Genomic DNA, 22,861 nt, shown 5'->3' with positions numbered 1-22,861 from the left:
CTCTCTGTGTGTGTGTGTGTGGCTCTCTCTGTGTGTGTGTGTGTGTGTGGCTCTCTGTGTGTGTGTGGCTCTGTGTGTGTGTGTGTGTGTGTGGCTCTCTCTCTCTGTGTGTGTGTGTGGCTCTCTCTCTCTCTGTGTGTGTGGCTCTCTCTCTCTCTGTGTGTGTGGCTCTCTGTGTGTGTGTGTGTGTGTGTGTGGCTCTCTCTGTGTGTGTGTGTGTGTGTGTGTGTGGCTCTCTCTGTGTGTGTGTGTGTGTGTGGCTCTCTCTGTGTGTGTGTGTGTGTGTGGCTCTCTCTGTGTGTGTGTGTGTGTGTGGCTCTCTCTCTGTGTGTGTGTGGCTGTCTGTGTGTGTGTGTGTGTGTGTGTGGCTCTCTCTGTGTGTATGTGTGGCTCTGTGTGTGTGTGTGTGTGTGTGTGTGGGGGGCTCTGTGTGTGTGGGGGGGGGCTCTGTGTGTGTGTGTGTGTGGCTCTGTGTGTGTGTGTGTGTGGCTCTGTGTGTGTATGTGTGGCTCTGTGTGTGGGGCTCTGTGTGTGTGTGTGTGGCTCTGTGTGTGTGTGTGTGTGGCTCTGTGTGTGTGTGTGGATCTGTGTGTGTGTGGGGGGGCTCTCTGTGTGTGTGTGTGGCTCTCTGTGTGTGGGGGGCTCTGTGTGTGTGGGGGGCTCTGTGTGTGTGGGGGGCTCTGTGTGTGTGGGGGGCTCTTGTGTGTGTGTGGGGGTGGCTCTGTGTGTGTGTGTGTGGGGGTGGCTCTGTCTGTGTGTGTGTGTGAGGCTCTGTGTGTGGCTCTGTGTGTGTATGGCTCTGTATGTGTGTGTGTGCCTCTGTGTCTGTGAATACTCTCTACTACTCTCTAATGCTCACCTATTGCCATTGTACATGACAATACCATTTATTTCTGTTTAAAAAAAAATACATACATTAAAGACACTACATCTTTCTTGAACATGTTAAACAGTGTGAAATTGTTACACAGTGAAACATATTGGTTATGCACGATCGATGTCGTTGCATTGTACACTTCTATCCCACACAGAGAGGGCATTGAGGCACTTGAATGGAGCCTATTGCATAGCGAACTAGAAGAACACCAGAGAATTTTGATCTTGGAACTGATGCAGTACGCACTATATCACAGCTATTTCGAATGGAATGGAGAATTTTTTAATCAATCTAACGGAACATCGATGGGTTTTGGGGGGGCCCCCTCATATGCTAATATTTTTATGCAAAAATTTGAAAGAGATCACATACTTGACAATCAAACATGGATTGAAGGTCTTACCATGTTTAAGAGATTCATCGATGAAATTTTTTTGATTTGGTGCGGTTCCAGAGAAAAATTGGAAGACCACATCAAGACACTCAATTGTCAAAATGAAAGGATTAAATTCACACACACCATATCCAAAGACTCTATATCTTTTCTTGATGTACAAATTAACATTGCCAATCATGAAATCAGCACTAAAGTTTTCCAGAAACCTACTGATAGAAACTCAAGTCTGCTCTTTCAAAGTTTCCACCCTGAGCCATTGAAAAAACATTTGCCTTTCTCGCAATATACACGATTGAAGAGAATAACATCTGACGGAGAACAAGCCAAAAAATCAATTTCGCAACAAACTGTAAAGTATAAACAAAGAGGGTATCCGGATGACATCCTAGTACAAGCAATAGCTAAAGTCGACAAAATCAAGAGGATTGATTTATTGACACCCAAAATCAAACCTACCACCCAAAAAACCGTATGTGTACTCAAATACTCATCAGACTCAGAGAAAATCAAAAAATTATCAATAAACATATGCATCTGGTACAATCTGAACCTGATTTGAAAGACATATACAATGATCGCATTACCTTTGCATATCAAAGATCGAAAAATCTGAAAGAAGTGCTCAACATTCCAAGGAAAGAGAAAAAAACATGGAAGGGAATGTCTAAATGTTTTAATTGCATTCACTGCAATAACGTCATCTGCGGAAACATTATGATGCACCCAACTAAAGGTTTTCCCATTGAATTAGAGCATTCTGGTAATTGTGACACCGCAAATTGTATATATCTGATAAAGTGCCCATGTGGCAAGATATACGTCGGGCAAACTGAACGTAAACTGAAAATCCGTATCACGGAACATAAAAGTAACATCAGACTCCGTAATCTCAAATCAGCAATAGCGTGCCATTGGAAAGAGATGAATCGCCAAATATCACAGTTAAAATTTATGGTGATCGAGGTTATCCATCAGCGTCCCGACATGGATCCCATGAAACAAAGACTTAAAGCGGAGTTCCACTGGATCAAAAAACTGAATTCTTCCCATCCCATGGGTTTGAACGATCGCATTGAGCATGCGTGGGTCCTATGACTCACTCATAACTGTCATTGACTTGTCCCATGTCCTGTTTCCCTCAATAAGTGACACTGTTTATTCACAGTAATATGCAATGGAATGAATTTCGCATGTAGTAATTTTCATGTTTTATTTAGTTTCATTTTTCTTTTTGTTCGTTTTTACATTTTGTTCAATAATATGTCGCCAATTTAGTCGTAGCGATAGCATTGCAGTTTCAGACTTAATCCGCATGTAATTTCTGATATTGTTTGACGATCGCATCTTTATTTTGAAGCCGTTGTACTCTATTCACGTGACCACGGCTTCGCAACGCCATTGGTTGCGACCGCGATCACGTGATACACCTTTAATCCTATTAACACGTTTGTAGTTGGTTAGTTGCAACTTGCTGAACTTCTTGGAAGCGCGATCGCGTGTGAAAGCTTGTAAGTTTTTATACTCTCGATTTGTAATACTCGCGTCTCTGAGGTTGGGGCAGCAGTCAGCGCTATGATTTTGTCACAGCATTAAGGTGGAGCACTCTTCTGCTCAGTCATTTAGAATTATGTTACGCGTGATGTAACCTTGATCTGGTGTATTGGGTTTCATTGTAGATCACGACACCTCCGGTTTTCTTTTCTTCTTTTTCCTCACTTAGTGTGATTAAGAGCGACGCTATTCTTTATTGTTTAGGACGGTTGGCCATGTCGAAAGGTGACTAATTTGGTCCTGTTTGATTTCCTCCCTATAGACCCCTGACGAAGGGTCATGGCTGTTGTTTGACCCGAAATGCATTGGGTATTTTCAAGATATGGATTAATGTATTGATGGATAGCACAACATAAGAATGTAATTATGTTGGCAAGAGTAAAAATACTACGTTCAACAACCTAATTGATTTGAAATGTTCTAAATGGAATAAACTTGAATGATCTTGAATGAGAAAACTTAGTTTTTCGTTATCATTGGAGAGCCCAGTCTAGAGGCTAGTGTCCCTAACCTCAATACTTGCTTAAAAAAAAAAAATAATGAGCAATGCCAATAGCGCTACCTTTAATAATGCCGAGACCATTGCATTGTAAATGCTTGTTACTATTCTGATTCAGGCATGTGAATGTATGAAAGATACCCCAATACTGGATAAGAAACAAGTTACTTACCTGTAACTACAGTTATCCAGTATTGGTATCTTTCATAGATTCACATGCAACCCACCCTCCTCCCCGGAGAGGCACCTCTAGGATACAGTACTTACTTACTCATGCTGGGAAAATCTGAGGGACTCCGCTTTTCTTGGGAAGGTACTGGAGGGTGCTGGGTGCTGATTGGCTGAGTTTTCAGTTTGGTCCTTTTTGTAAAAGGAGACTAATAGGCTATAGAAAAAGTGGTTGCTACCATAATAGCCTATGGAAAGGTATTGTCTAGTATCTACTACTTTGCTATTTCTGTACCGTGGGATTCCCACTACGACGACGGGGAGTGATTCAGGGATGTGAATTTATGAAAGATACCAATACTGGATAACTGTAGTTACAGGTAAGTAACTTGTTTCATCCATGTCCTCTGGTAACTCTAAGACCTAGTCCAAGGACAAGCCATTTTGAACACAGTAAGTCCTTCTGATCCCATTCCGCAGTTCAAGCTGATGCACCAAAATGTATTGTCATCCTTGATCCTGGGGCCTTCAAGAAGTAAATAATCTACCTCATCAGGACGAAAGCTGGACCTCCTAGAGCACTTTTGAGCACCATAGATATGCCAAGATCCCCAGTTAGAATCCATTGGTGAGTCTTCCCCAGTGCCACCTGACCTCGGTAGGCCTCCGCTGCTGGCATTAGCTTAGCTTTCACTCCCTTGCTGAAGACCATGCTGCACCCTGTGAGGCCAATGCCAGCACCTACTCTTCTGAGGTGCTGATCCAGGGTCCAGCCCTGATGCTAGTCTTATTCAGAACAGTGTTTATCTAGATCTTAGCTAATGTCTCGCTTTGAGATCATGGTGATGCAGTCAGTGGTATTGGAAGGTTCTCTGGCAGCTCCTCTGACTTGCCGCCAATACCTTTAGCGCCTCGAGGCCTCGCGTGTCTCAGGTTCAGAAGTGCTGGAAGTTCCTGATGCCCCACATGGTGGTGCGAATGAGAAAGTACTATCTGCCCTCTCGCTATACTGATGATGGACTTTATCTAGACCTCAGTAATGCAGGTGATCTTGATACAATACCAGAAACTGATTGAACTTCACATTTGGCTCCCAAACAGATTAAAATGCCTCATTTGGTGTATGAGTGTATGCAGGACAGCAGTAGTTTAGTAGAAACTAGGTCTCATTTGCTAACTGAAATTTTCAATCAGGCCTTGCATCTTCTGTCCATTGCTGCCCTTTATTGAAGGCCTGATTAACACTGTTGTGTGTGGAAAGCTGTGGTGGTGCTGCCAATAAGTTGACCTACCGCTAGGTGCCACAGGCCTGCTCTGGATAACCCAGCCTTTGACTTAGCACCCTTCACTGGAAAGCCTTGTATTCCAAGCTTCTGCAAGCAAAGTGAACCCTAATGTTTTTCTGCCTGCTCGGTCTGCCACTGCCAGCCTGACTTTAGTCTCTTTGAATTCGGTCTACCTGCTAGGCAGATGCTGCCAACGCTCTCTGAGACATGGCGAGCGAGATCATGTCAGCCCTCCTGGAGGAGTTTTGAAATGCTATTACCCACGTGCCTCATGATGGACATGATGCAGCAAACTGCATCCTGTGGGTTGTACTTGCCACCACAGACTGTTTACGCTGGACTATGAGCATGTGTGGACACATTCCACTGGTTTCTCTAGGGACATGCTGGCATCCCTCATCGACATTCTCAGCTTTTAGGAGGAAAGTCCATGGCTCACCCCTTGTCATTCCTAGCTCTGACCCGCCAGCTGCACCAGCAATGCTAGAAGTTCTGATGTAACTCCTGGGGCCTGACTTATCAAAGGGACAGCCATCTCAGCCCATGCAGCAGCCCACCCATCTGTTTTTTGGCTCCAGGGGATGTGATGGTGGCAGACGACGGGGCCAGCAACAGCATGGTCAGTGCTTATCTTCTGCTTTCCTTGCTCCTACTAAACCACTCTAATTCTCCCTTAGGGAGTCACTTGTGGCCAGTGGTGGGCATGATTAGTTTTAACATGCCTAGCTGCAATGTTCAATTTCCTCAGATCAGTGCATCCTGCAAATTGTCCAATCAAGGATTCTGCCTTCCCTTTTTGTTAACCCCCCCTCAACCCTTCCTTTCCACTACTTTCAGTAACTCCTCCAACGTGTCCTGTGAATTTCCTCTATAAAGACATTTAAGAACGCAGAGGTATTCAAAGTATTTCCACCCCTGCAGCGAGTTCTGGACATTCAGAATATGATCTCCTAGATTCCGTCTCAATCGAAAGTTCTGACGCTTATTGGTATCCTGGCATAGTTCATTCAGAAGTGTCATGGTTTTCTGGCCTCGTGTATTCTTCTGGTTCCCGATACCCATTGGCATGTGCAGCCTCTCCCATGGAACCTCTGCCTTAAAATCACTCAACACTGGGATGCCTTCTGGACATATGTCTGTCTGGTGACACAGCCCGGACCTTTAGTGATGGATGAAAAATTGCAACATGATGTTTTGCTGGCCATGCTCTCTAGCCCATCCACAGTTAATCATGGCGAAGTGTGGCTCACTGGTTAGAGGAGGCAGACCTGGAAGCAGATGTCAGCCCGGGACCAGGGTTCAATTCCCGGCTCGGCGGGGTCTTGAGTCCTAAAATGTCCATGGACTCGACAATTCTCGCTCCGGTGCCTACTTGATTCACGGGTTCACACTCTGCGACTCTGGACAATAGCTTGCTTAATCTCCACAACGGCCCCTCGGGGCGGGATGCCTGGCTTTCACCTTGCGGATACCCTGCCGGGGTTATCTCACAGGGGAATACCAGGACGGGTTCCCTAAGCAAGCGCTTAGAAACCGCTCGGTGATTTGCGCTATATAAATTCCTGTACATTTACATTTACAATCATGGTGATGGATGCATCTGCTCTGGGCGGTATGGGGAGGCTACCTGGACAAACAGGAGATCAGAGGCATTTTGATGACATTGAAGCAGGATAGCCATATCGACCATCTCAAGCTATGTGCCATCAGTCTGCCTCCCAAGACATCTCTGTCTTCCCTCAAGGAAAACCCCCTGCATTTTCTGTAAGACAACACATCCGCTAAGTGGTGCTGCAAGAAGCAGAAAGGTATGGGGTTGTGGGTGCTGACCCTGGTGTTGACTACACTTTCAGTGCACCTGTATCTCTGTGATTAGCAGCCATCTGGCAGAAACCCCAAATTTCCGTCTGGACAAGCTTAGGAGATGCCATCTAGCCAGTCACGAGTTGCGTCTGAGTCCTGAGGCCCCTCAGTGTGCCTTTCACCAGTGTGGCATGCCTTAGGTAGATTTGTTCTTGCTGCAAAGAACACCCATTGTGGAGCCTTTGTGCATTAGAGTTTTGGTCAAGGCTCCCTGGAAGATGTGTTTCACCTTAATTTGGGCTTCGGTTTCCTCTACACATCCCACCTCTGTCACTACTTTCTAGAGTTCTGAAGAATGATAAGGAAAGACCAGGCTCAGACCACTCTGATAGGCCAAACTGTGCCCATAGTGTGTGTACTCCAAACTTTTTGGTATGAGCATTTTTCTTCCGCTACAGGAGGACTTGCAGGGCAGGGCATTTCTCCTGAGTCTCCTCAACCTGTACCTCTATGCATGGAGATAGTACAAAAAAAGTTGAGTGGTTGTGACATTCCCCTAGAGGTGGTCGATGTCATCTTAGCAGTACAGACATCTGTCCATGAAGTTCATCTACTCCGAATGTTGGGCAAACTTTGAGTCCTCGGTAGATCTGTTGTAGGCTAAGCTTTCTGATCTGCATCTAAGTCTTGCCGGCACTGTCTAAATTTGCCTGATGAGCTCTTTGTTTAGGTCACCACACATGACATTTTTAGATTTTTAATTTTTTTTTATTAAAGCCCTTAAATAGGTTTCGTCTTTACCTTTTCTTATAGGACCTTAACTTGGTTCAGACCTTTTTATTGTGCACACCTTTCAAGTCATGCACAGCTGTTCATTGAGACGTCTGACCTTTAAAAAGATTATGGGCCTGATAACAATTTTGGTTGACGGCTTACTCCGTCACAACAGCGACGGATATCCCATCTCTCGAAGTATAAATCCCAAATGATTCAATTGGATTTATATTTCGGTTTACGAGATATTCGCTACCGTTGTGACGGAGTAACCTGGCCTCCAAGATGGTTATCAGGCCCATAGTTTGTAGCGTGCAGTGTTGTAGATGTACATGCTTTGCATACTCCTGCCACCTAGTGTTGCGCTCGGATGTTTGAAAGTTGTTTTTCTCCAAAGTCTTTTGAGGCATGAGGTATATAGTGACTACTCTTTAAGTTGGCAATGTACCTGGTCACAGACTACATGTTAGATTGTTTTTTTCCTGCATCAAGTTTGGACTTGTACCATCAAGGCTTCATATTTTGCAACTTATCTTGCTTTGCTTATGGCCCAACTAGTTATTTTGACTTCTGCATCAATAGAAGAAACTTAGCTGAGCGGAAGAAAATTGAGATTGCTTCCTTCTCTGGATGGTGCCCCACAGACACAAATCAATCATTGATACTTAACCACTATGGCCCAGGGCCCACCACAGGCTCCTGCGCCACTCTCCTCAAGGACTTTGCCGTGTATAAAGCACATAGAGTAATGGAAAGGACACCCTTCCAGTACTGCCCCAAGTTGTGCAATGTCTGCCTTTCCATGATCACAATTACACCACGTGTGAAGCCTACCTCAACTCTCTGTTGAAGAAGGCTCTTCGGTACAGACGTGAGTTAGGGTGGGCACATCAGAGATGGCAAAGCTAGAGTCTTGGGGGACTTTTGTTATCAGGGATCCCAACGTCCAGAAAGGGGAAGAAGCTGGCCTTTCTGGGGCTCTGCTCCTCCAGTGGGCACCCAGCCCAGAGGCAGTCACTGGATCCCAATTTTGGCCAGGATACAGTTCAAAGCCATGTGCTTGGCTCACAGAGCCATCCGAAAGACCGGACCGGTCATTACTCACTCCATTGTCATTTGCTATCACCAACCTAGGAGTCTTCGTTCAAGCCTCGCCTTCCTGGCCACTCCGAGGAAAATATGAAGATCCAGACGTAGCGGACCCTCTTTTTCCCAGAATGCATCTAACCTCTGGAATTCCCTCCTCCCTCACTCTGCGGAAGGAAACTAATCTGTTGACCTTTCGCAAGCTCCTTAAAACCCATCTCTTCAAGGCTACGCTCTAACACTGCTGTTTCTCTGCCGCTCGGTCCAGAAGCGCTAGGAGGACTCAGGGTAGCTACGCGCTATACAAATTTACATTTATACATTCACCAGTGTGGAACCAAAACATGTCCTCACCAGATTCCTGGGTCCCTGATTAGTGCCCTTACACTACTGTCCTCTCCAGTATTTCACCTGGAAAGCGGCATTTTTAGTTGCAGTAACTTGCCTATGATGCCTGAGTGAACTGCAAGCCCTCACACTGCAGGAACCCTTAATTCAGGTCGATGAAGTCGATGTTCATGTACTTTGCTAAGAAAAAGGAAGTCACAAATTACTTAATGGCATAAAAGACCTCTTTAAAGAAAAAAAAACTTGAACGTCCGAGCTCAAAACTAGATGCCAGAAGTTTGCAGAGTATATGAATCCACAGGCTGTAGATGCTTACAAGTTAACTAATATTTTCCTTCTGTGCAACATGTCAGTGAACTGTTGGGGCAGGATGTACAACAACCATATACCACCTTGTTTCTAGACCGATTGGGGCTTCAGACTTGGGCATACCTTCTATCAAAGATGTTGCCCTATGTCAGATAGTCTATCACACTGATTTTCTCTATCCACTTCGTCCCTTTAAGGAGGAGAGGCTTAATCGATTGGACCCCAAGAGAGCTCTTCACTTTTACATCCATTAAACTGGTGAGGGACCTCTGGTTGAAAGTAATCTTCAAAAGGATGAGTTACTTACCTTCTGTAATGCAATACTGTAACCAGATTCATCACCACACTCACCATTTTATGGAGTGGACTTTGCCACTATTAAAAAAAGGTACCAAGTTAGGTTTGCACTCTATCATGTTTGCGATCTTTCATTGCTGGTTTGCATCAGGGGAAGTAGAAGAGTTTCATTAGAAAACTGATGTTTGCGTTCAGTGGTGGTACCTGTATGTGGCTCAATGCAGACTTTTCTGGAGGTAGGACGATGCTGCCACAGAACCCGATGGCACCACCACTTGGCGCACTGCAGCAGTTGCTGGAAACGTCCATGTCCAATCTGGTGCCCGGGAGAATTTCAAAAGGTGAGAACTCTGCAGTTTTGAAAAATCCACAGAAAAATCGTTGTCTAAGCCAAGTAATTTGTTTTTTACTATTGCATTAATACATTACACGAGAGCTGTTCTGCCTATTGTAAACTCCTGAAATTGCCTCTGCACTTCAATGCACAATGTGAATGACAGTGTGATTTAACATAAGCACCAGATGGCATGTAAATGAGCATCTAGTCAGTCTAGAACTAGAAAAATGTAATAAATACTGTCATTTGGTTTTAAACGTGAAACTTCACATTTAAAATATTTTCTTTTGCATTGTCACCTGCCTTAGAATAATCATCCTTTTTTAAAGTAAAATAATTTAGATCTTCTTAAAGTGTTTTCTATGTTTATGCAAGAACCCACCCACAATGTTGTGGACAAGAGGGTGTATAAGGAAGATAGATACTGTTATTTCAGTACTCCGTGTTGATCTGAATGACTTCCACTTGAGGATATGTCAAACTGCTCCAGTAATGTTACCATCAATAGACTAGCATTATGTAATAATCCTTTGGGTCGTGCAACCACCATGCTTTAATACAACCCCTGTGCCAATGTTTGGGAAGTCCTGCATTTGAAACGCTACAGTTCCTCTGTGTGTGGAGCAACTTGTATGTCTTTTACTTGGGGTACTTTCCATGGTGGATTTGAATGGCATATATATATTATTGTCCCATATGTATGAAAAAAATCTAGCCCACATATAGGGTAAACATGACCCCTGACTTGCCTCCTAGTTCAATTATAGCATTGTCATCAAGGGAGGGCAGGACTGTTTCTCAGTTCATGTTTAAAGACTCTCACTGTTAATAAATATATTACTAAAGAATGATGTGGTAGCACACTGTCATTTATTGACAGCTCATTTTCTATTGAAATGGCCATATACTTTCCCAGTAACATGCAGTTTTACTGATAAAGCAATATAGCGTATAAACAATAATGTGTGGACATCTGGTTTCAGCAAAAAATGTATCGGTTGCACATCACCAACTTAAGTGTTTTGATTTGTTTTGATCCTTTTATTATCTTTATTCCCATTTCACGGAATTGCATAAAAATATGCTTACTTAATTACTGAAACAAATCTGAAAATATTTGTACAGTTGATTTACAAGCTATTTAAATGTGTAATAAAAACAATCTACAGCCTTTCATTTTAAACGTTGTATAGCCACGATTGGCAAACAGTTCACTTTAAAAAATCCTCTAATTTTGCAGTAAAAAAAAAGAAAAGTAAACGCCAACCTCCTGGATAAACTAAGCAGCCAATTGTAAGAGACAAAAGCTTCCATTTGACCCCTGTCTTTGAACGCAGAACTAATGTGACAAGAGAAAAACAAGATTTAAAGGCCTCTTTTATTGCTTATTCACTTGCTGATGAACAGAACACCTGTTTTTAGGTTTTGCCTGGCGAAAGCTGCGCTCTGCGCAGCTTTTTCGCGCAGGCGAAAACCTAATGAGTATAGTAGGGGCGACAGGAACGCCCCCCGTCTCCCATTGGCTAGCTCCATAAATGGAGGCTAGCCATTGGAAGACGGGCCTGTCCATCAATGCCGGACCAGACTCGGGGGCGTTCCCGAGAATTTTTGGCTTTTGGCTACGTCAGCCGAAAGCCTGTTCTCGGGAACGCCCCCGAATCTGGTCCGGCATTGACGGCACCCGGAAGAAGTCCAGGTGAGTGCTTGCTTTTATTTTTTGGCCGTTCCCACCCCCTCTCCTGCTCTCCGTGTCTCCGGCCCCCGTTCCCGCCCCCCTCCCGCTGGTGCCCGTGCTTTGCTCTACAATGCCCGTTCCGGCCCCTCTCCCGCTGCCTCTCCCGCTCTCCGTTTCTCCGGGCCCCGTTCCCGCCCCCCTCCCGCTGGTGCCCGTGCTTTGCTCTACAATGCCCGTTCCCGCCCCCCTCCCGCTCTCCGAAGGCTGGACTAGAAAAGCACGTTAATCCTTTAGACAAAAGACACAATGTAGGTCATCTGAAGATCCGCTCGATTATACGAAGCATACAAGCGCCCATCTTTGTTTCAGATCACAATAGGATTATTGAGGGCGAAGAAACGCAGACTGTCTGCCACCACCCAAGCCTTTGAACCAACGGCTAGTTTTCTTTACAAAACATCTCCTAAGTGTGCAAGTCTAACCATCACTGTGGTTGCTTTCTAGAACAATGAGCACACATTGCTAAGTGTTAACAAGGCAAAGAAAACACCCCGACTACTGACGTCTACATTCAACAAAAGGATATCAGCCTCCGACATGTAACGTTTTCAACAAATCCTGTGGCCTCAGTCTGTATCTTGCAGTAAACCATATGGCAGTAGGTAATCTGTCGGGTTTATATTTAATGGGCGTTTTTTTCTTTTAAATCAGACATTCCTCACTCTTGCCCCTTTATATGGGAGCCGCCATCGGAAGACCCCAAGAGGCTGTATGTAATCAACAAAAAGCCTATGCTCCTGCAACAGAATCAACCATCTAATTCCCTTTGGAAACAAAGCAGGGTCGGTACCTGCAAACGTGATAATTAGAAAGTCAAGCACAGAATCCACCACCGATGCTTGCAAAGCACACAAATAAAGCACATTGAATACAGAAGCTCAGAAACAGGTCGAAATCTAACCAGCCCGAAGCACAGCACTAAAAGTCATAGCGACATTCTCTTTTGCGAAATGAAGACTTTCAGTGATTGGGTAATATAATCGAGTTATACTGAGGTTTAAAAGACAGCCACTGGAGGATGAAGTTGCTTAAATGTGCTAAGTAAGAGTTTCCAACTACATGGTAAAGAGCAAGAAGTGGATATAAACACAATCGGAGCCTGGGGTATATAAACTGTTGTTAACTTGCATTTACGTCTAGGTGAGCAATATGCCTCAAAGATCCGCTTCAAACTTTTTCTATAAAATAAGTATGGTTATCTATTTTGCTCAATGCATTCCAAGCCATAAAATTAATCGCTGCAGTTTATTTATTTATAAAGCGCGACATTCATCCATGGAGATATCATGGCGCTAAGAACGGACTAGTGGTGCGAGAAGGTGCAGCCTCCTGCCCTGGACTGTTTAATCCTTTTCGTTTCAGTAAAACATCTGCATCTTTCTCTCGAATTGATTGCCTGCACATTTCTCTAGAATTGTTTGCCTGCACGTTATATTTCCCAAGTTACAAAGCGCGCTTCCGAGTTTGGTCATAAGAGTGCGTGCTGTAATCCTGTGTAATTTCCCGGCTTTGTGCATTTGTGTCAAATTCGGAATACTCCTAAAGTATTTATGCAGATAGAGTAGGAGCAGTCATGGATGAACTGAAAGTAAACTCTCTGTCCTGGGTGTTCTCTTCAAGTTGGTACCTGCTGTCCGAACCTATTGTTCCTAGTACCTGTTAAGACCTGAACAACGGGATCAGGGAGATTAGCTGGTGTGAATGCTTTGTCCGGGCCCATTGTCCTAGAGTTTCACAAAATGTGCACCGTGCATGTATTGCATTTAAGCGCGTGGCTAATGCATTTTTTTCACTTGGTCTCGGGTTCTCATGGGGATACGCATGAGCCTGAGGGTTGAAACCTGTCAGCTGGCTTGATTTACTCTTCTTGCAGGTCCTTTTTAAACAACTAATTCATCACTCTACATTTTAGAAGCAGGATTTTCCAATTCTAGCTCAGTATTGTGGACACCATTGTTTTAGCCCAAAATGGATGCAGTTTTGCTCAAGGAACGGTTTAATTTCCCCGCCCTTCTTCAAAACCCCCCTCCCGTTGCTATAATGAGGATTATTTTGCTAGAGCATTCTGGGACTGCAGATGTAGACTGCGGCAAAAATGTTGGTATGCACCTGGAAAAATTATTTCCCGGTCTCCTGCCTAAAATAAGATATAGTATTGTAGCAAATCAGTTAAACACCTTAAAATATAACAAAAACAAAAGCCTTCTTGAATATAATGATCCTCTTTTTGGTCATTTTGTAAATAATGGGCATTTTAAAATAGCCTCATATCCCAAGCAGGCATCACCATGAAATCGATGATTTTTGATCTTCTGGTTAGCAAGCAACCTGGTGAGCTATTGCGGCAGCAGCAGACATGTTCCTGTCAGCTGAAAACGTACACATTGTTTTTGAGTCTGTCAAGATCTTATAAGCAGGTCATCTGATTTGAACATATGCTCTGTAGATATTTAGCAGTGTTTCCCTCCGTTACAATCACCCCCCCCTCGTTTTTGTGTCCTTCTGCCCTCTGTCTGCCTGGTGTTTTGTGCCGTTCTGCCCTCAGTTACAATCATCCCCCCCCCTCGTTTTTGTGTCCTTCTGCCCTCTGTCTGCCTAGTGTTTTGTGCCGTTCTGCCCACCCTTAGAATCATCCCCCCCCCTCGTTTTTGTGTCCTTCTGCCCTCTGTCTGCCTGGTGTTTTGTGCCGTTCTGCCCTCCGTTACAATCATCCCCCCCCCTCGTTTTTGTGTCCTTCTGCCCTCTGTCTGCCTAGTGGTTTGTGCCGTTCTGCCCACCCTTAGAATCATCCCCCCTGCCCCCTACCTCCATGAAGTACTCTGACTCTGCTCCCTACCCTTCCTTGGCGCCTACAACTGTCCCCTGCCATGCACCCTACAAAGCCTCGACTTAGTAAACTGTCCCTTCTCTGTGTTCTTCGAGGCCGTAAAATGTAATCCTAGGCACAAATGGATGGTTGGATTTGTGGGGTAAAGTTTTATTTAATGTGATTTTATGTAGCGCGAACTTTACCCGAAGGTGTCGGAGCGCTTTACATAAGAACCAGTTGCCAAACCTAAGGACTTTGATTTACATCCGTTAAGTAAAAGATACAAACAGGAAAACAATTGAAATGTACTAGATGTAGTCACACAAAGAAGAGACTGTTGATTCTCGTTATATTTCTATATACATATAGAAGGGATATGAATAGATGTACTGCAAGAGTCACATAGGAATGTTAGAGTAGAAAGGTCTACTGCATATACTAGTGAATACAGTCATCTCTATATACAGAAAAAATTAGTTATATTTAGAGGGGTCGGAGTGGGACGCAGTGGGTGGATGGATGGATGTATGTATGCATGATGCATGGATGTATGGGTGGATGCATGGATGGGTTGTTGGTTGGATGGGTTGGTGGATTGCATAAATTGTTGAGGGATTGGCTGTATATATGCATCTATTATCCACCCATCCATGCATCTATCCATACACCCATCCATGCATGCACCCATCCATGCATCCACCAACTCATCCATGCAAGCATTACAACAAGAGCCCGCAGCTCTCCTTCGTCTCTCCTCGCCCCCTTCCCTGAGCCTGCAGTTCTCCTTCGTTTCTCCTCGCCCCCCTTTCCCTGAGCCCGCAGCTCTCCTTCATCTCTCCTCGCCCCCCCTTCCCTGTGCCCTGCCATGCTATTGTAAATGACAATGCCATTTATTTATGTAAAAAAAAACCTAAATAAAAATAATGTCAAGAGCAATGCCAATAGCTCTAACTTTAACAAAGGCAAAACCATTGCATTGTAAATGCTTGTTTGTCAGCTTCCCAGAATAAGCCTTTGGGCCCTAAAAATAGCTTGCTAGCCATAATAAGTGGGCGAGTTGATTCCTCGAGGCCTGCACCTACAGCTACTGGTACACAAAGAGGTCATTTGTGTATTCGCCTACACCTCTTGTTGCTACATACCACAGAGGCTAAAGTTGTCTTTGCTTGAGGAGTTCAGATGCAAGTTGGACTTCTGGTTGAATATGGACGATGAGTCTCTTTCATCATGGGATGCTATGTGGTCAGAGTAAGCTAGAAACATGATAAGCATGATCCATTAGCCCATGGAGATATTAGGTGAGTATTGCTTTGCAGTCTTCCCCATTGATAGGAGCAAGTGGCAACCCTTGTATGGTATAAGCTACAAATCTGTTTCTACACTGAGCTAAGTCTAGCCACTACAGTCCTGTCTTGTTGCACATGCCCTGCTCCATTACTTTTCCACTTCCTGAAACCAATTATGAGTGAATCGCAATATCCAGACAACGGCTTCACCTCAGACCCACTTAAGCCTGTGAACAGAGGCTCTGTTTGATATATCCCATGTAGTTGGTCTTTGCTTTTCAAGCAATCATCTGCTACATTGAGATGGTATGTAGCCAGTGACTTGACATTTCTCTATTAACAGCATTGGCCAATCAAACATAGGGTTGATTCTGGCAACAGAAAAGCTCTGTACCAAGTTGGCAGTTTTCTGTTTGCTTGAAAAGAATTAGTGCATCAAACATAATGTCTTACAATTTGCAAAGATGTTGAGTGAGGTACTTTTCTAGTATTTTCTAGAGTTGTCTTTATGGTACTACAGTGCATTTCCTTTAATAGCTTGCAACCCTACACCAGATTTAAATCACTTAGGGGCATATTATCAAATACCGTTATTGCGATTCTCAAATAGCGATTTTTAGAGCATCGCTATTTGAGAATCGAGAAAACGGGATGTAATAAATTCGCAAATATTTTGCGATTCCTTGGCATGCCTTAATTGCGATTAGCAAGTTGCAAATCGTAATTTAAGGAATACCTTACCATTCAATCCTATGGGCTAGGAGGCCCATAGGAATGAATGGGAAGACATTCTCAATTTGCGATATGCAAATAGAGAATCGCAAATTGAGAATGCAATTTCAGGGGTGCCAGGGTGCCAAAAGGACACCCTATTGCACCCCTGAAATATGTATGTGTGCACATGTTTGAGGTCAATGTGTGCTACAAGGGACTTGATTCAGACAAAGATGAATCTCAGTTAGGAGTAGTACAAATGTATCATTCTCCAAAGTATCAATAGAATATCACAATTAGAAATAGCTAGAGCACATCAAGCAAAATGGAAGGTGAAAGAAGCACGGAGGAAGTAAATTATATTAATAAAAAGCATGTTACCCCTTCCTGGTACTGCTACCAGGAAGGGGTAACCTGCTTAGTTTAATTGTACAGCAATAGAATTTTCTGTTGCACGGAGTTTTAAGATAATTTTTATTAACTGATGGAATATTAATTATTTTTTCGCTTATTAGTTTTCAATATGCTTTGTTAGTAATATGAATTTATTGTTTTAACATAGGGGGTTGTCCCAGCAACGAACTATTTTGTCCTGATGATGGTCTTCTTGACGCCTGCACAATAGACCGAAATGTCGACACTTCCATCATCTCCAGAAGCGTTGCGTTGGCACCAACACACGACCATAGTTGATTTAAGAATTTGGTTGTCTGTGATACTTACTAGGAGTTGATGTCGAGTTGTGAACTGATGAGTTGATGTAATCTGTACCTCTCTTCATAACGATCTTGCTTTATTTGATTTTTTTGTATCTCCCCATTAGATGCTTTGACACTCAATATAAAATAACTTTTTTTGAATACAATTTACTTCCTCCGTGCTTCTTTCACCTTCCTTTTTGCTTGATGTGTTCTAGCTATTTCTAATTGTGATATTCTATTGATACTCTGGAGAATGATACATTTGTACTACTCCTAACTGAGATTCATCTTTGTCTGAATCAAGTCCCTTGTAGCACACATTGACATCAAACGTCCAGTGCCCAAGCCTACAAGGGTATATTGGGTTCCCCTGTCTTTATCGTGTGTGCACATGTGGCGTACATACATGCCCTAAGGGCATGTATATGTGCCACATGGCACTTTGAAAAATGCAAAACAATGCATTTTTTAAAGAAATCATAAATTACCACCAACTTGAAGTTGGTGGTAATTTGCGATTCCTTAAGGCCAAATTGCACTTATTCTGTGCTTCATACATTGCATTTAAGGAATCGCAATTTGCGATTCCTTAAATGCAATTGCAAAATGAATCTCAAATTTGCGATGCCTTTTTGGGATGATACATCCCAAAAGGCCTTTTCCCGTTTGCAAACGGGCCGATTCTGAGAATCGGCCCGTTTGCGAACGGGAAAAGGGCTTGATACATATGCCCCTTACTTCTCTTTTTAATAAAGAATGTACCTATTGCTGTTAATTTTTTTGTACATATGTACATAAACGTTTAAATCACAGCAATAATGAGTCATCAGAACTGGCTCTTTTACTAGTAGAGTACTCCATATTTGACATTGATTTGGCTGTGCTCAGTTATAAATTAATCATGCCCCTAATTCTTTCATTTCTTATTTTCAGTGTGTGTCTATGTGAACAAGCATGGGAACCCTGGGCCTCACTTGGAAAAGAAGAAAGTACTGCAGCTTCCAGATCACTTTGGACCAGGTCCTGTTAATGTTGTTCTTCAGCAAGCTGTGCAGGCATGTGTAGACTGTGCTCACCATTCAAAGACTGTGTTTGGATTCCTTAAGACGGGTCATCATGGTGGAGAAAAGATTACTGGTATGAATGTTTATGAAATATATTCATACTTGCTTGAAGATAATGTCCATGACCTATGATTATGACTGATCGAAATCTGAAAATAGTTTATTTTGTTTTAAAACCTTAAAGTGCCTTAACAAACAGAGAGATAAAAGAACATTTGTCTACAACAACACATAATAAAGTTGATCAATAAATGAAGTTCTCCAGTATTAGGGTGGCTTTCATAGATTCACATGCTTGAATATTCCCCGTCGTCGAAGTGGGAGCGCCACGGTAAATAAAATAGCAATAAAATCCCAATAAAATATGTATGTAAAAACATAACACAAAAATACACAAACCAGAAATACTTGTAAGTACCAGGTTAGTATTCTCACATAGGAATACATAGAGAGAGAGAGAGAGAGAACTTTTGTAACATATCCCTGTCATTATGTTAGTCCAAACTACAGCCAATCAGGCGCAAGCACCCCTCTAGAACCTTCTCCTCAGAGGCTCATGCCCTCAGATTTTCTACCGCACGTCGTGTGAAGGGAGTTTTCCTGAGCTCTGCTCAGTTTTTCTACTTTCTTCTGGTTTTCCAGTGTTTTCCTACAATGTCTTCAAGTAAGAATTCTTCTTGTGGGAAGTTGAGACTTTATTCTGAGGACCCCCACAAGCAGTGTATATACTTCCTCTATCCTGACCATGAGGTAGGTAAATGTAAAATTTGCAGGACTTTTTCCACCAAAACCCTAAATAATAGAGAGGGTTGTCTCCTCCTTTGGTTACAGAGACTGAAAGACAAGGATTCAGCTCTTTCTGACGCAGAAAGCCTGGTGTCAGGTATGTCTAAAGCCGCCTCAAAGCATAGCAGTGTGCAGGATTTACCTTCTTGCTTCTTGAAGAAGAAACTTTCCCTCTTGAAGGCACCTGTGGTGTTCACACCTCCTCCTGCAACGCCTACGCCTCCGAGATCTGACTCTCAGGCGTCTACGGCTTCTTCTAATCATGTTTCAGCCACAAAACTTGCAAAATCGTCCCGACGACGAGATCTGCCATCTCCGGCTCGTCGACGAATACTGTGACGACGACTTTGGCTTCTGGCTCCTCGACGATGGCTACGTCGACGTCATCTGTGTCGACGAAGGTATGCCTCCTCTTTAAGACTGTCTCGTCGACTATTCCAATCGCCTAGACGTCGAAGAAGGGTCTCTCGTTGTCGTCAGGATCTTCGTCCACGAGGGTTGTGAAGAGTGCCTCCTCGTTGTCGGCTGCCCCGTCGACGAGTGCTCCGTCGACGGCTGTTTTGTCTATGATAGCCCCGTCTGTGACGACTCTCCGACGGTGGCTTCGTCGACGTCTGTACTCTCGTCGTCGACGACTTGACGACAATATCGTCGGCGGTGGTTCCATCAGCCTTTGCATCCGGGTCTGGTTCTTCCACCGTTGACCCCCTACACCAACGTCGCCAGGTGCCTTTGGAACAACTTGCCATTCCAGGGGATACGCAGCCCCTGTCACCCCTGTTTGCGACAGGTTCTGAACAGGACTGGTTCTGAGAAAGACGAAGATGATCACTTCCGGGCAGCACGAAGTCCTTCTGAACTAGTCCTAAAGTGTCATGACTATGGGGATGATCATGAGGATTCGTCTTTTCAGGAGGAGGAACCCTCCACTTAGGTTCCTACTGCAACACTTCCACTTTCCCTCATTTCCAATCTCCAGTATATGCTGGGGGATTACAACAGGCGTTTTCCGCCATCTCGCCATGGCTCTCCTTTGCCTACAGCATCTGCACCTACATCGGCTCCGGACGCTGTTCCACTGCCACAACCGACACCGACATCTGCCCCGGTTACGACCTCTATTCAGGTCCACGCTACGGTGTAGGAAGGGGATGATGATGATAATCTTCGCCCAGACAAAGAATATGTCGCGCTTCAAGATGACGGGGACGGTGATATGCAAGATTGGGACGATTATCAGATTCAGACACCGTCCCCGCCTCCTGCAACTCCTGGGGATTCCCCTCCAGTTGACATCGCAGGTTTTCACCAACTCATGGACAGAGCGGCACTCCGCTTTAAGCTTCCTATGGTCCAACAGGAAGAAGAATGCTTTCTTTACTACTTTAAGAGTCAACCTTTCAAACAGGTTCGGACAGTCCCCATTTTCGACTTCATTTGGAATGAGGGAGTCAAGTTGATGCAAACGCCGAATTCCATTCGGGCTCAGCTACCGCGTTTGGAGAAAAAGTATAAGGCGCCACAGGGTTCTCGAGCTTAGTTGGTGGCGCAGCCGAAGCCAGATTCCGTGGTCACCTAGTCCGCCCAGCGCCGTTCCAGAAACCCATCTTCCCCGATTACGGCTCCGCCTGATCGTGAGGGTCGTCGCCTCGATGCTATTGGGCGAAAGTTTTCAACTATGGCTTCCACAACTGTAAGGGCCGCTAATGCTCTGACCATACTGGGACGCTACGACTGTCAGATGTGGTCTGACATGTCTGCCTTTGTTGCCCTCATTCCTGAGTCCTCCAGGGCGGAGGCTCTTAAAATTCTTCAGGAGGGTGAAAGAGCGTCAGAAGAGATCATGGACTGCTCCGTGGATATCGCCTGCACTGGCTTCCATCAGCTCGCGGGGGCAGCTGTTCTGCGCCGTCAGGGTTGGCTCCGTTCTACCTCTTTTCGCCAGGAGGTTCAGGCGAAAATTCTTGATATGCCTTATGACAGCGAGTCACTCTTTGGTCAACATGTCGATGAGGCACTACAGATGATGTAGAAGGATACGGACACTGCTCGTTCCTTGGGCACTTTACAGTTCCGCAAACTGCCCTTTCGTGGTGCGAGCGGACGCGGCACCACCTCTTCCTTTCGTGGCGGATCTAATCAGTACCGCTCCTACGGCCAGGGAAATCATCGGTATTCCAACCAGCCAAAACAGACCTCTAGTCAGCAGTCTTCCAAATCAAATCGAGGAAAGTCTTCCTATAGAGGATCCGCTTCCAAAAGGCAATGACTTGCCTTCCCCGCACAAGGTTGGAGGTCGAATCTCCCGGTTCTTTTCTCAATGGTCCTCAATCACCTCGGACCGTTGGGTGCTGGACATTGTATCGAAGGGTCATGCTTTGGAGTTTGTAAAGTTTCCTCCTCACACTCCTCCAGCTGGTCCACCTCCAGCGCACCTAAAAGAACTTTTTCAGCACATTCGCATTATGATTCAAAAAGGTGCCATCGAAGTGGTTCCCAAACATCAGAAAGGGATGGGATTTTATTCCCGATTTTTCCTCATCCTCAAAAAGACAGGCGACTGGCGTCCAATCCTCGATTTATGGGCACTGAACAAATACCTGAAGTGCCAGTCCTTCCGCATGCTCACGCTGGTGGAGATTCTTCTCTGCAAGGACTATTTCATGACCACAATCGACCTCCAGGACGCCTATTTCCATGTGCCAATTCTTCCTCGACACTGGAAGTACTTGCGCTTCTGGGTGGGGTGGTGAGACTTTCAATTCAAGGTGCTGCCTTTCGGCCTACGCTCCGCCCCTTGTGTCTTCACATAGGTCTTGGCTCCAGTGGTGGCTTACCCACATCTACAGGGCGTTCAAATTTTTCCATACCTGGACGATTGTCTCATCAAGTCGCAGTCTCGCAACCAGCTGTCTCGAGACACTCAATTCTGTCAGACCTTATTTCGCTCCCTCGGTCTTTCCATCAATACCAAGAAGTCTCAGGTCAACCCAGCTCCCTGCAGGACCTTTCTAGGCGCCACTCTGGATACGTCTCAAGTCAAAACGTCAGCTGCGGATTCTACGCTTAGTGGCTCTCATTTGTTCAAAAGAGTCCGTTTCCGTTCGTATGTTGAAGTCATTTCTGGGAATGGCGTCCTCATGCATTTCTCTGATCCCAAATTGCAGACTCAAGAGTCGCCCCATTCAGGAAGAATTGGACGGTCAGTGGCGTCAGATCACAGGCTCTTTCAGCGATCTGGTCTTTGTGACCGCTCAGATGAGGTCGGCTCTCCAGTGGGGGGTGCTCGGAGGCATCTGACCACAGATGCCTCCTTGGAAGGTTGGGGCGCGCACCTTCAAGGGCTGTCCATAAAAGGCAAGTGGACTCAGTCTCAACGCTCCTGGCACATCAACAGGCTGGAGTTGATGGCAATCTTTCTGGCTCTCAAATCCTTCCATCTTGTGATCCAGGGAGAATCGGTGCTCATCCAAGCCGACAATACCACCAGCATGCACTACGTGAACAAGCAGGGCGGAACCAAATCTCCTCTCCTGTCTCGATTGGTGCAGACTGTCTGGGATTGGGCGCTTCGGCACCACATTACCCTGACAGCAGTTCACCTACCAGGCATCTCCAACATCCTAGCGAATGCCCTCAGCAGGTCCGCTTCCTCGACTCACGAGTGGGAGCTGCATCAGCCGACTCTGGACTTCATCTTTCGGCGTTGGGGTCATCCGCACATGGATCTCTTTGCGAGCTCGGGGAACCAGAAATGCCCGTCCTTTGCAAGTTGGCTTCCCCATCCAGAATCATTCAGGAATGCCCTTTTGATGGACTGGTGCAATCTATTCTCCTACGCTTTTCCGCCGATTCCACTGGTTCCTCGAGTGTTATGGAAGATGCGGAGACACCTGTGCCACATTCTCCTGATCGCTCCCAGATGGCCTCTACAAGCGTGGTTCTCAGAACTGCTGCTTCTTTCACAGTGCAAACCCATTCTCCTTCATCCTTGAGCAGATCTCCTCACGATGGACGAGGGTCAGGTCGGTCAT

General features: G+C 44.9%; 1 protein-coding gene across 1 annotated transcript in view; it reads left to right on the top strand.

Moving 5' to 3' along the window:
* SCML2 (Scm polycomb group protein like 2) overlaps positions 1-22,861 on the top strand; it is a 749,380-nt gene that overhangs the window by 439,557 nt on the left and 286,962 nt on the right. The window contains exon 11 of the mRNA XM_086934268.1: positions 17,911-18,114. Within this exon, the coding sequence (XP_086790394.1) occupies positions 17,911-18,114 (204 nt within the window). The remainder of the gene's footprint in view (positions 1-17,910; positions 18,115-22,861) is intronic.

The sequence above is a fragment of the Lissotriton vulgaris genome, chromosome 8 (genome assembly GCF_964263255.1).
Source record: "Lissotriton vulgaris chromosome 8, aLisVul1.2, whole genome shotgun sequence".
Lineage (NCBI taxonomy): Eukaryota > Metazoa > Chordata > Amphibia > Caudata > Salamandridae > Lissotriton > Lissotriton vulgaris.
This window is presented reverse-complemented; position numbering and strand designations above follow the sequence as displayed.